This window comes from Osmerus mordax, chromosome 1 (assembly GCF_038355195.1).
Source record: "Osmerus mordax isolate fOsmMor3 chromosome 1, fOsmMor3.pri, whole genome shotgun sequence".
In the NCBI taxonomy this organism is placed as follows: domain Eukaryota; kingdom Metazoa; phylum Chordata; class Actinopteri; order Osmeriformes; family Osmeridae; genus Osmerus; species Osmerus mordax.
The window spans coordinates 10,482,687-10,495,993 of NC_090050.1; the positions used below are offsets into that span (position 1 = coordinate 10,482,687).

Consider the following 13,307-nt stretch of genomic DNA (forward strand, 5'->3'; position numbering starts at 1 on the left):
TGTGGAGTTAAATTTGGTTGTACGTGTGCTGCGCGTAATAGGCTGCAGAAGCAGTCAAATTACAATTGAATATTTACACCACAAAAACAGTGTTATGTTTAAGTTGTGCTTCCACCGTGAATGAAAAGCATTACATTTGTCAGTAGCCTATGCAGAAATGCATAAAAAGGCTTCGCGCGTAAATCTGGGCAGCCTCAACATTCCTTTGTTTGAGTCTTCTCTTACTCAACGGAGTTCAACAAAAGTCGATATTGCATTCCATGACTGTAGACAAAAATGTGGCTCTGTTTTCATGGAACAACTTGTAACATTATAAATGAGAAGGAGGACAAACTGTGCATACCAGAATTACGCACGTTACATTATCTTCAATGAGTTGGAGCGCTTAATTCCAGACACAGTTTTTTAACTTGTATTCGCAATGTAAAATTTATGTGAAAAGGTTTGCATAATTTGAGCAATCCATGCCGTTTATTAGTGCTACATTAATTTACGTAATTTATTAATTAACGATAAATTGTTCTCCCTTTCTCAATTAGATTAAATAAATAATGTGGGTTGGTTTTCTTGGCTGTAAATGTAAGTTAGCTTTATTTAGATGCCTTCTGTTTAGATGGATAGGACAATGGCTCCGTCTTTGAAATTCTTTAATTACCTCCCCCTTGGTGCTCAAGGGTTATTTACGGGTTTCGAAATGAAATGCACAGTAAATGGGTCAGTGACAAAACTTAACACATTAAACTACTCGTTTATTTTCGGGGGTGATTTGATTTCCAAAATTACATTTCCCAACCATGATTGAAGAAAACGTATAAAGTAGGCAACCTCATGTAAAATTAAGTATTCTCGTCTTCCACTACAATTAACATAATCCTCTTTCCCTTTTAGGCTGTCTATTCACTACTGGCACGCTGTCCCTACTTCTCTTGATTTGCTACCAAATCTACGGTCCAAGGACTGGGTAACGAACCGCGAAACTGCTGTCTACGTGGACTGGTGCTGAAATCTCCCGTCCACCTGTCAGGACCTTTGTAAAAAGCAGAGACATGGCGACTAATGGTACTAAAGCCTCGGATGGACACGTCCTGACTGAGGTGAATGAGGCGCCCACTACCAATGACAAACCCAAAACCCTGGTTGTTAAAGTCCAGAAGACGAAAAAGGAACTCCCCGAAAGAGAAACATGGGCTGGGAAATTTGACTTCCTTCTGTCATGTGTTGGATACGCAATTGGACTTGGAAATGTCTGGAGATTTCCTTATCTTTGTGGGAAAAACGGAGGAGGTAATCAAGAAATGTTGGCATTTGTCCGAGTTTCACGGAGGCAAAAATCACTACTCCTCAGTCAACCAATTTGTTCTGGGCGTTCAATTACGTAATCTCAAATGGTCAAGTAATTTTTTCCGTGTCGTTGTGCGTAATTGTGCGCACACGCGTTGCCGAGATGCATCGGGCGCATTATGAAAAACTAAAATGTTTTAGCCGTGGATTATATGAAATGTTATGATGTATGCAATGGCACACTTATATTCACAGATGTTTTGCCTTGATTTTCATCTTTCATCTAGGCGCCTTCTTGATCCCATACTTTTTGACCCTCATATTTGCTGGTATGCCCCTGTTTCTGCTCGAAACGGCCCTCGGTCAGTACACGTCGATTGGAGGGCTTGGGGTATGGAAACTTGCCCCAATGTTCAAAGGTAAATAATTCATATATTAGTCCCACAGTCAAAACCTGAGTTTCACTGCAGATTGATCTTGCATAAAGGCAAAGAAAATCATTATATTTCCTTGTTCTGTTAACATGCATTTTATACATTGTTTAAACATCCTATTTTATTGTATGTATAAATAGCTTCGTAAAATAGTATTCCTGCTATCCCTTTAGGTGTGGGCCTGGCCGCTGCAGTGCTTTCTTTCTGGCTAAACATCTATTACATTGTAATCATTGCCTGGGCCATTTACTATTTGTACAGCTCCTTTACAACTGTGAGTATGCTTTTTATCACTGTTCCAGACAGACTGAGCCCCATGTGTGTGTGTGTGTGTGTGTGTGTTCATGTGGGGGAATATAGAGGGAGGGGATGGAGGGTCCATATGAGAGCATAGCCTGCATGCATCTGTCAAGATTTTTAAGAATAAATCAATCAAAGTGTCCTGAATGAATCTGTGTTGAGTGGCAGGATGCTAGGGAGATGGAGGGTGAGGGTCTGGCAACATGACAACAGTGAGGAGAGCTGCCTTTGTTATTTCAGGAGCTACCATGGAAATCCTGTGGCAACTCATGGAATACAGATCGGTGTTACACCAACTACAGCATCGCAGATGCCACCAACCTGACTAGCGCAGTGGTGGAGTTTTGGGAGTAAGACGATGCACTGTTCATTCATTTGTTTGAGTGAATCAAACGTTCCGTGGCTGTGATTTGGTGATCAGTACTGCTGGTGAACACGTGTGGTAATCAAGACCCTGTTGTTGCCTTGTAGACGTAATATGCATCAGATGACTGATGGGCTTGACAAGCCAGGTGAGATTAGAATACCTCTTGCAATAACGCTGGCCATAGCCTGGGTCCTGGTCTACTTCTGTATCTGGAAAGGTGTCGGCTGGACTGGAAAGGTAAGGATTTATCAACGCCATTCAAGTAACAATCTGGCCCTGTTTGTGTCCCAAGAATGTATCTCTTTTTCAATTTGTTGCAGTAGGATCCTGCAAGTGGTAATCGTCCATTTTATGTTTCCTTTCCGACACACATTTAAAAGCTACTCCAAATCATTTCAGTTCTCAAAAGAGATTATTAGAATGATCCTCCTCAACCCGCAACCCCGTCAACACTTCTATCCCCAGTTTCGTTTGTTTTCGATTGGTCCATTTGATTTGGAATGCAGACGTTTAGTGAGTATCTTCCTCCAAGGATTGAAGAGCGCCTCTATCTCGTCTTGTCTCTCCCGCAGGTGGTGTACTTCTCTGCCACCTACCCCTACTTCATGCTCTTCATACTCTTCTGCCGCGGGATCACTTTACCTGGAGCCATAGATGGAATCCTCTTCTACATCACCCCTGAGTTCAGCAAGCTGAAGGAATCGGAGGTATTGCAGGATTTTTTGTAAACAAGGCGACGTGCAGGAATGATGTCACTGCTTCAATGTGTATAGGAGAAACACCCACTTGCCCTGAAACACCCGTTGACAGTCCAGCTCCGCTATGTTTACACATGCATGTGGGAGTGCCCACGTCCCTCTCAGGGGAGAAGGGTACAGCACTAGAAGACGAGTGCAGCTTGCTTTCATTTGCAGCTCTTTTGAACCCCATTCATTCTGTTTTGTCAGGTGTGGTTGGATGCCGCCACTCAGATCTTCTTCTCCTACGGACTGGGCCTCGGGTCACTGATTGCACTTGGAAGTTACAATCCATTCAATAACAATGTTTACAGGTTTGTTGAAATTACAGCAGCTCAATCCCACTCTATGCAAACCCCTGTACTAGCGCTCTCAGCTGACGGTGTAGGCTGGATATCGCCTGTGTGAAACAGAGATAGTAAACACATCTGTCAGCTGCCCAAAACAATCGGAGTAGATCTCTGTTTTCTCTCATTCGGAAACTGGCAGTGCTTTTTGGTGAAATGAATGGGTCAGTATTTAAGCATTGCATTGTAGCGTGGCAGTAGAATGCAAATTGACTTCCCTCCCCCCCAAAAAATGTGGGAAGGCTTGATAAGGAATGGATACGGCCGTAACAATACACGGCCCCTGCTTTGTCTCTCCCCCACAGGGATTCAGTCATTGTGTGCTGCATCAACTCCTTTACCAGCATGTTCGCCGGCTTAGTCATTTTCTCTATTGTCGGCTTCATGGCAAACGTGACAAAGAGGCCTATTGCTGATGTGGCTGCGTCAGGTAATTGTAATCAGTATCAATCTCGATAAGACTGACAGTAACTCTCGCACACAAAACGCTTCCATTCATGCATACATTATGTACATTATCAGCCAAGAAGGGACATGATGTGGCGCTACATAGGCACAAATCAGCGTGCGTCAGTCTTGTCCCTGAGTGTTCTGGTGTGCCCCCCTCAGGTCCAGGACTAGCCTTCTTGGCGTATCCCGAGGCAGTGACTCAGCTTCCTATCTCCCCACTGTGGGCTATCTTGTTCTTCTCCATGCTCCTCATGCTTGGAATTGACAGTCAGGTGAGGGAGAAAAACACCTGCCAAGCTTCCTGTTGTATCAAAAACGTGAAATATGTCAGAGAAATGTGAATTATAGTTATTTGCCACAAATCAAACACCCACCCCTCAATCCCAAAACCAGCACTCTGTTGGAAGGCTCTATGGAACGAATACTGCCATTTCAGAGACTGTCATAGTGTTGTTCCAAATTTGAGGTGTGGGTTGTGGTAACTCCCATGTGCTGATTTAGCTGTGATGGTTGCTCTTGCTTTTCCAGTTCTGCACCGTGGAGGGCTTCATTACTGCCTTGGTGGACGAGTTCCCACGGGTTCTCAGGGGAAGACGAGAGCTCTTCATCGCTGGCGTCTGTTTCATCTCGTACATCATCGGCCTGTCCAACATCACACAGGTGCACAAAGACTCTTGCTTCTGCCTCTGTTGTGTTTTCAATCCCCACATTGTATCTTAATCTCTGTGATAGTGCAAAGTGACTTAGCTAGGAAAGTGCTCTGTAAAAGAACCTGCCAGGTTCACGTGAGGATAAGGGCATGCTACACTGGTGGATTGTGAAGAATTGCTTATTTGAAAGCCCCGGGTGGAATCTTCCCTCTTTCCCCTGAGATATCGCTGTCCTGACAGGAACAGCCTGGCTGACATGTTTTATTATATCATTATGTCAGCCAGCCACACCATCCCTCAACTACAATACAACGACAATTAAGCAAGTCACAGTTCAGATTTCAAGGAACCCCCTAGGATTCAGTGTGCCATTCTAGCAGATAATTACACATCAAGTTGATGACTAAGAAAATGCAGGATTCCAGTCCACAATCTTTAAATCACTTTGGCCACATCTGAATGACTCCCGAAACAGACATATACAGTATATAGGAAGATTGTTGTCATCTCTCTCGACCTTAAAATGAGGCCAGCCTTCAAAACCCCAAAGTCCTAAACTTTGGCTCGTAAAGGGCACTTCCCCCCCCACTAGTGAACTGGACAGATCATCTATTCTGCTATCATACCAGTTCATAATGTCTCAAACTGTCATAAGATTCTATAGAGTCTACTGCATGCTTACGTAGCTCCATGGTTCTGGATGATTCAACATCATCGTGAAGGGCTGGATGTCATGTCGTCAGCCCTGACGAGGTGAAATTGCGGGCCTCATTACAGCTGAGCACTGAGCATCTAGCTCTCCACATCTCACTAGGAGTCCCCTGCTGCATCACACCTTCTGGGTATAGGTCAACAACCCTCACCACTGGTGCGCTCGCCTCGCCGATTATTCCATGCGAACGATTTGATACTCCTCGTCCTCATCGCTCGTCTTCTCTCTCTCTCCCCTACAGGGTGGCCTCTACGTGTTCAAACTGTTTGACTACTACTCGGCCAGTGGAATGTGTCTGCTCTTCCTGGTGTTCTTCGAGTGTGTCTCCATTTCCTGGTTCTATGGTGAGTTTTACGAGAAGAAGAACAAAGAGGCGCGCCATATTTGGCGTGACAATGGACGACCTCTGTCACCGACACGTGTCATTGTGTGATAGGTGTGGACAAGTTCTATGACAACATCCAGGAGATGATTGGCTACAGACCCTGTCTGTGGTGGAAGGCCTGCTGGGTTGTGTTCACTCCTCTTATCGTGGCTGTAAGTTGTCCTTTTTCTCTCGTACAAATTGCGCGCGCGCACACACACACGCACACACAAACACACATACAGAAACACACACGAAATGAGCTCGTCACGTCGGTCGCTGCATGCTTCGGGACTGTTTGTATTCGTCGGAGATCCATCACGGGTGGGACTTAGTTCATCTATATCCAACTGTCTGGTGTTGACTCCTAGGCTGGTTGTTGTCCGTTAGTGGTACGACTGTGTGTTCTTCATCCTTGTCTCCCAGGGAGTGTTCATCTTCAGTGCTGTCCAGATGGTTCCTCTCAAGTTGAACAACTATGTGTTCCCAAAGTGGGGCCAGGGTGTGGGCTGGTGTATGGCCTTGTCTTCAATGCTCCTCATACCCGGCTACATGGTCTACATGTTCCTCTCTCTGAAGGGCACATACAAAGAGGTACACCTCTCCACTCTCCCTCACACACAGGGGTTCAGCGGTTAGCTCAAGTCCATCGCTCTTTTGTACTCTTGACAGTACACCGTGTACTTCATATTGTGTGCGTTTCACTGTGGTTTCGGTCGACTGAGCTGGAGACATGACAGATGCGGAAGCCTGTTTAGAGCCGCTCCGTCTCCAGTCAAATGAGCAGTAATTGCTGACGGAGGCCACGGTTGGTTGTCGCTGACGATGAGCAGGTGTCAGCCTTTTAACATCAGCTTATCCAGATCGCCTGATTGTAGCAATCAGTCACTTGATTAGTGTGTGCCAGCCATACTGCGCTTCGCTCTTACAAAACACTTAACAAGCCGGTGCCTGACTGCCTAGGGTCCACTGCCTTGGGTCGATGTGATTAGAATAAATTATATTTGTATTTGATACCTTAGGGTGCAGACATGAGTTCGACATGCAAGACTAGTTAAAGAGTAGACAAAAGTATATTAGAGTTATCGAGCCATGTCGAGTATGGAAGCCATGTGTAGCACCACAGCTAGCTTCTAGGTTCTTTTGGCAGTTCTTTTTCAATGAAGAGGCAAACGATGAACTAATATTATCCATGAACATTAACTTTGAAGGTTGTCATGTGCTCATTATTAAGTCTTGATGTACTGTATGTGTCCTTACCTGTGTCAGTTATCTGACTCAGATGTTTTTCATTGCAGCGTCTGCGGTCAATGATCAAACCAGTGGTATTGGTACCCAAAGCCCAAGAGAATGGGCCTGAACAGCAGACAGAAAGCGTTAACCCACCCAATGAGGAAGCTTATATCTAAACCCCATCTCAAAGGTCTACTGTCACGCAGAAAACGTAATCAAGGTTGAGCACAACCAAGGACTTCCATGTCTGAAATATAATCACCTACCTCCAGGGGAAAAATGTGACCAACCTGATTACATTTTTTTGTTTAGTTATGTTTGTAAAAAAGAGGAAGAGGAAAGACAAACTACCCAGCAATGTTCTTGTGATAGTTTGTATTTCATATGCAAAAATGTTAGTCTTTCTAAAATGTGACCTAGAATTACTGTAATTTGAAATATAATTTAAAATTTGAAGGCCCAATGTGATTCAACAGTATTGTGCTAATTTCAGATATTTACAAGTAATTAATCCATTAAAATACTATTATTGTACAAAGAAAAATATAGATTAAATTAAGTTTGTTTGTATTTTTAAGAAATACAAATAAGTGAATGCAATGTTGTAGGCGAATAAATGCAATAAGAAAATTGCATAATGGGAACGAAGTATTGACCAATTATAAGCAATGACCACATGGGAATGTGCAAAGGGCCAAATCACCTTCTACATGACATCCCTCAGCCAGACTATCACACTATTTCCATGATCCTGCAGTTTGCCACTAAAGTTTACCACAGCCCTGGGGCGACCTTTGAAAGCACAAAGCCAGTATGAATTTCAAATCATCAAACCCTTTCATGACATTGAGTACTTTACAAAAACAGATTAACCTATAGCGAGAGACTGTTACAATTGTATCTTTGTTTTCTAAAGAACAACAAGTTTGTATGTGTCTGAAACTTTTTTTAGAATCATTTTTAGGATGTTTTCTATGTAAGAGTGAAAAGGACCAAAATCATACTCATGTAAAAGGAATTAATGGAGAACACGTAACACTTATATTTTAAACTATTGGAAATGACGCATCCCAGTTGTCACTGCAAGAAATAGGGTACAAGTTGCATCCTCAAAACAACATGTGAGCAGTGACAATGGACACCCCATGGTGACACACCTGCTGAATCAGTTGACCTATATTAGCATCCCACTCCTCAGGAACTATGGTGGAAGTGACCAAATTCTCTGCTGAAACTACACTGAGATAAGAGCTGTGAAGACCTTCAACCAATAATCAGTCCTCTAAGTAGAAGCCATAGTGTGTTTTCATGATGTGCAGGTTCCAATGGCAGCCTATGAGAGAGAAACTTTTAATAGACCCAAAAATCTGTTCTACACTGAAAGGGTCAATGCCACTGACAGTATTCCTTCGTTTTTGTTTTATTTGATAAAGGAAAAGTATTATTAAGTATGTAGTACTGTATACAGATGGATTGATAAATATTGGCCAATGATCTATTTCTTTAAGGATAATGCTAGTTTGCTATGGCAGCTACATGTGACAGGGAACTGGTCAAATTAGTTCTATTACACTGCAAAGATATGACTAAAATGTGCAATGAATAACGGTTCCATGAATTTTGTATAAAGTTACCATACTGCAGTTTTCTCTCTTCAATGATGTTGTAAAACTGTACTGTGTAATAAATGTAACTGTGAATGTCTGTATGACCTGACGTTTTTGTCTTAATGTTGATAAATCTGATATTATTTGCTGTTTTCTGCAATAATATGATTATCTCAGAAACTAAAGCACATATCTTTCAGAAATGTGAAATGCTACTTACAATAACAATAATAGAGTAATAATACAATAATAGATTCACTGTCTAGTTAAAGAAAATTGTTTTGTATATTTCTAACTGTTTCATGGGCCTAATGTAAAATATTCTATGTAAAAAATATAATAAATGTCTTTAGATGGTGTTATATGAAAAGCATGATTGCCATATATGTTATCTGCAAAAGTAAATAAAGAACTATAGATTATAATGTCTGCTGTTTTGTAGTGTCTAAGACAAGTGTAATTCATTGTATTTCACAATGAAGAGGATTGATGCCAAATAATCCTTTTAATTAGAAAATATTATGTGTATGGAAAGCAACATTTTCTTTTCAACACGTTACCGCGATGCATACTTAAATACATAAGTTGACACACACCTACGGTGCTGTGAACTAATGCACAGTCTACACAATAATCTGACCTAGTGCACAGCCTACACAATAAAGTGAACCAATCAATGATATTTACATTTAGTCATTTAGCAGACGCTCTTATCCAGAGCGACTTACAGTAAATACAGGGACATTCCCCCGAGGCAAGCAGGGTGAAGTGCCTTGCCCAAGGACACAACGTCAGTTGGCATGACCGGGAATCGAACTGGCAACCTTTGGATGACTAGCCCGATTCCCTCAACGCTCAGCCACCTGACTCCCTATTTTTGCATGGAGGTTCTGTAGATTATTCAATCGAATATTGAAAAAAGTAGTTTGCCATGGTATAGCTGCTTGGAAACATCCAGGATTCAACCTCTCTGTTTAGGCCCATCCCTTTTATGTTCTCAACTGTCTACCACTGACCACCACCCTATTGTGCAGGAGCTCAAGCCTATTATAGTAAATCTTCAAAGGGGGCTTCCCAGGGTAAAGGAGATAAATTGGCAACGCTTTTATGAACTAAACGCCACAGAAAAGGTTGCATGGCTCCCAGTCACTAGAACGCACATCTCAAATGTCAGTTATGCAGTGGTACTTATCAACGTACGTTATGGCTAAGAAATCCCCCACCCCACCCCCCTTCCCCCGTGATGGTAGCTTTGAAACGATGCGCTGATGGGGTAGGAGACATGCAAAGCCGGGGTGATGATGCAGCCCCCCCTGCCCCTCTCAGCAGTCATCAGTGTAGTGGCAGTGACATCTCCAGTGTAGCAGAGGTAGCTGCCTGCTCCGGGGGCTCGCACACTGTGTAATTGTAAATCTGTTTCCCTGCTAGCTTGGCCGAGCGGCCAACAGTAGCACGCACGTTCTCCTACTGCATAACAATTTTCGGAGGGAGACTCGGACATGTGCAGGGAAAATATACCTAAGATATATAATATACCTCCTCTTCAAGTCCAGGATCGAAGCGCATGAGTTGGATTATCTGTGTTTATTGATTTGTTGAACCTTCACTGTTATCTTACCCACAGCCTCTCTTGTTAGTTTGGATTGGTGAATGCACATTTGAACACGGTTTGGCTGTGCATGCATCTGACCCATGGTGAATATTCATCGACTGTTTGTTCAACGGAGCATAATGGCTGTTTGCAGGTCAAATCCACATCCGTTTTGTCAGAGCAGAGGTAGTCTGTTCTCTGCCCAGGGGAGAGATCACTATCAGTTTTCCCCAAACAGGCAGGTTGAAAGAGAGGCAAATACCCTTATCAAAGGCAGACATGACGGGATTAGAGGTTTTGTTGTCTAACAAAGCTTCGTAATGAACAGTTTTAATTGCCTGTACTGCCGACACTGCCAAAACACACAGAATGGATATTTCACGGGTACAGAGACACTGCTGCTGCCACAATCAGCCATTTGGTAGGAATTGTATGTTCATCCACTGTGTTAGTGTCACAACTTCAATGGACCACAAGGATCATAGAGCTGAGATTGCGATGTAAGGATGTATTAGGTTAATACAGGTATGATGAACACAATATTTATCCCAAGCTGTATTTCCTAATATCTCTCATTGCCAGTATTGTTGTTTTGTTTTGAAACCAGTGTTTCGTGTCTGTAAATGTTCCCCTGTGTATTTTTCTCCAGATGACTCATTTCAATATGCATTAGGAAAATTGAAAGTGATGGGCACCAGAGGATTCTACCAGGCAGACATGTGTTTCAGTTTCAGTATTAAAGCTATAGGTTAATGACACATATGTTGCTTCTCTGTAGGCAGATAATTGCTTCAAGACCCAATAATGATTCCAGTGCTCACAGCCAATCAGAATAGCCGGTGTTCCTGCGTTCCTGGTGGCAAGTTGTCTTTCACGTACATTGTTTTCCTGTCACCTAGTGGGGAAAGGCATCAGGGTAAATTGACTGGAATAATGTGTTACTCTACCCCATCCCTTTTTTCAGGTTAGTTGGGCTGATATACATTAATGAGTGCTAAGGTGGATGATTAGAAAGTGGAAGTGATGCAAGAACCAGTCCTGAACTATTTGTTTGAGATATTTCAAGACGTGATTACAGGAGAGGATGTTCTCTCCCAGTCACAAATCTAATGATGCAAAATTGATGCGAATAAGAACCCTTGTTATTCAAGTTTCACAGAGCTCAAGTGCAACCGTTTCCTCAAGACAAAAGGGCATTGGGTATTTGTGGCAAAGATAATAGCAGTCATAAGAATGTGATGAAGTATAATAATGGGATTAACCCATGAAACATATAGAGCCACTTGTCTGGTAGGGTGGTGTGAAACATGCGTTTTCTCTGGAACCTATTTCCCTTTGATAGATGAAGACAAGGGAGCCTTCTATGTCAGCCAGGGACCGTGACTTCCAGCTGGAAGTGTCTCCTTTCTCTCATGGCAGGAAGAATAAGGAGCCCCAAGCAGCGCTCAGCCCTTGCCTCGCCTCGCTTCTCCTCTCCTGTCCTCTCCTCGACTGCCTCCCTACACGGTCGAGTGAGTGATTGCCATGCCAGGATCCCAGCCATTCAGCCAGCTCCCAGACTCCCAGGGCTTTTGCCATGCCACATTTATCACCAAATGTACCAGGAGTGCAGGGGGCATCTCAATACTCTAAAGCAGCTTGTTTCTTCTTTTTTTCTTCGTGTATACGGAACCAGAGACACATGAAGGGAGAGCAGGCTAAAGAATACCAGTGACAATTTCCATTCCATCCTTCTGTTTCACCATCGCCATTATGGATGAGGCCACTTCCTTTCAAAGTGATTATCACAGGAAGAGGAATTGTACATATCTAGTCAGTGTTTACAGACGTTAGACCCATCTGAAAGGATGAGGTGTATGTTTACTATGGAGAGAAGACAACTGACGTATGTATGCAGCTGGTTGTCCATTCCTCACACTAATTAACCAGTTTATTTGTCAAACCCACAACCCCTCACTGTCTGCCTTGTGATTATGTGGAATGCTACAGTTGATCTCTTCAGATCCAAATATTTTGTGTTGAAACAGGCCCTATAGACCTACTATACAACATAAGGTAGAGCACTCATTGCACATTTCCCCCTCAACATGAAACATTTTGTTAATTTCCTAATGAGAAATAAAGAAGTTTGGGGATATGTTAGGAACTAAAAGTATAGATTTTCGTTAAATAATTGTGTAAGAAGTACAGTGCAAAGTAGGCACCAATATAAATATTCAAGTACAGTTCCCCCCAAAATACAAAAATTAAGTGTTTCTACTTTGTTAATTTACACCACTGGCTATAAGAACATAAATAACAAGGCTTTTGACCAGGGGGTAATGGTGACCTTCTGTGTTAAAGAGACAAGCTCTTAATGATGCTAATTTAATTACTGTTAGTTACTACACTCCAATTCCCATGCTAAGTTAGTGAAACTTGCTTGGCAAATAGGGCATGCAGCAAAGGTTCAAACATGTACAGCTCAGCTTGATGAGGACTGACCTGTTTCTCACTGAATCAATAATCTTGTGACAAAACTTCGAAGGGACATCACACTCACAGTGGAAGAAGATGCATGTGCATTTCTGTGATATGCATGTCACATCCCACCACAGGCATTATTGCAGGAGCCGGTTACGATATGACATAACAAGTGATTCACGAGTGTTTACTCTAGCCAAAGGTTAGACAACTGCTCTTGGCATGACAAAAGAGAACAGCATTAATCGACTGTAATACTCCCATTTTTAAGTTGCTGTGACTTTACACACCGTTAATTCCCCAGTAAAACATTCAGCCACCAAAGTAGAAGTGTGCGCATGGCACATATTTCTACAGCACTCAGTACTGCCTAAATGCCTAAAATCTAAATGTATTTTTTAGGTGGGTTGGCATTAAGTAATATTGTACTCATTGAGGGGTCAGATGGCTGAGTGGTTAGGGAATCGGGCTATTAATCAGAAGGTTGCCGGTTCGATTCCTTGAGCAAGGAACTTCACCCTACTTGCCTCGGGGGGAATGTCCCTGTACTTACTGTAAGTCGCTCTGGATAAGAGCGTCTGCTAAATGACTACATGTAAATGTAGGACAACCTGACTGAAACACATTGCTAAACCTCAGAGGATTTAATGAATTTACCCATACAAAAAAAACTTCTCTCAAAATCTCTCTGAAGGCTGATACATCACAACTGGGTTCAAACAATGAGTTTGACCCACCACAACCATTTATGCTGCCTGTGTTCCCACAGCT

At 42.6% G+C, this 13,307-nt stretch overlaps 1 protein-coding gene across 1 annotated transcript; it reads left to right on the forward strand.

Moving 5' to 3' along the window:
* Positions 1 to 1,046: 1,046 nt before the first annotated feature.
* On the forward strand, positions 1,047 to 7,051 carry slc6a1b (solute carrier family 6 member 1b). The gene is made up of 14 exons (XM_067235115.1): positions 1,047 to 1,284; positions 1,569 to 1,700; positions 1,889 to 1,989; positions 2,256 to 2,365; positions 2,487 to 2,619; positions 2,955 to 3,089; positions 3,330 to 3,433; positions 3,772 to 3,896; positions 4,076 to 4,188; positions 4,445 to 4,576; positions 5,520 to 5,622; positions 5,715 to 5,815; positions 6,069 to 6,236; positions 6,941 to 7,051. The coding sequence occupies exons 1-14, from the start codon at positions 1,047 to 1,049 to the stop codon at positions 7,049 to 7,051; spliced, it is 1,806 nt and encodes a 601-aa protein (XP_067091216.1).
* Positions 7,052 to 13,307: the final 6,256 nt, after the last annotated feature.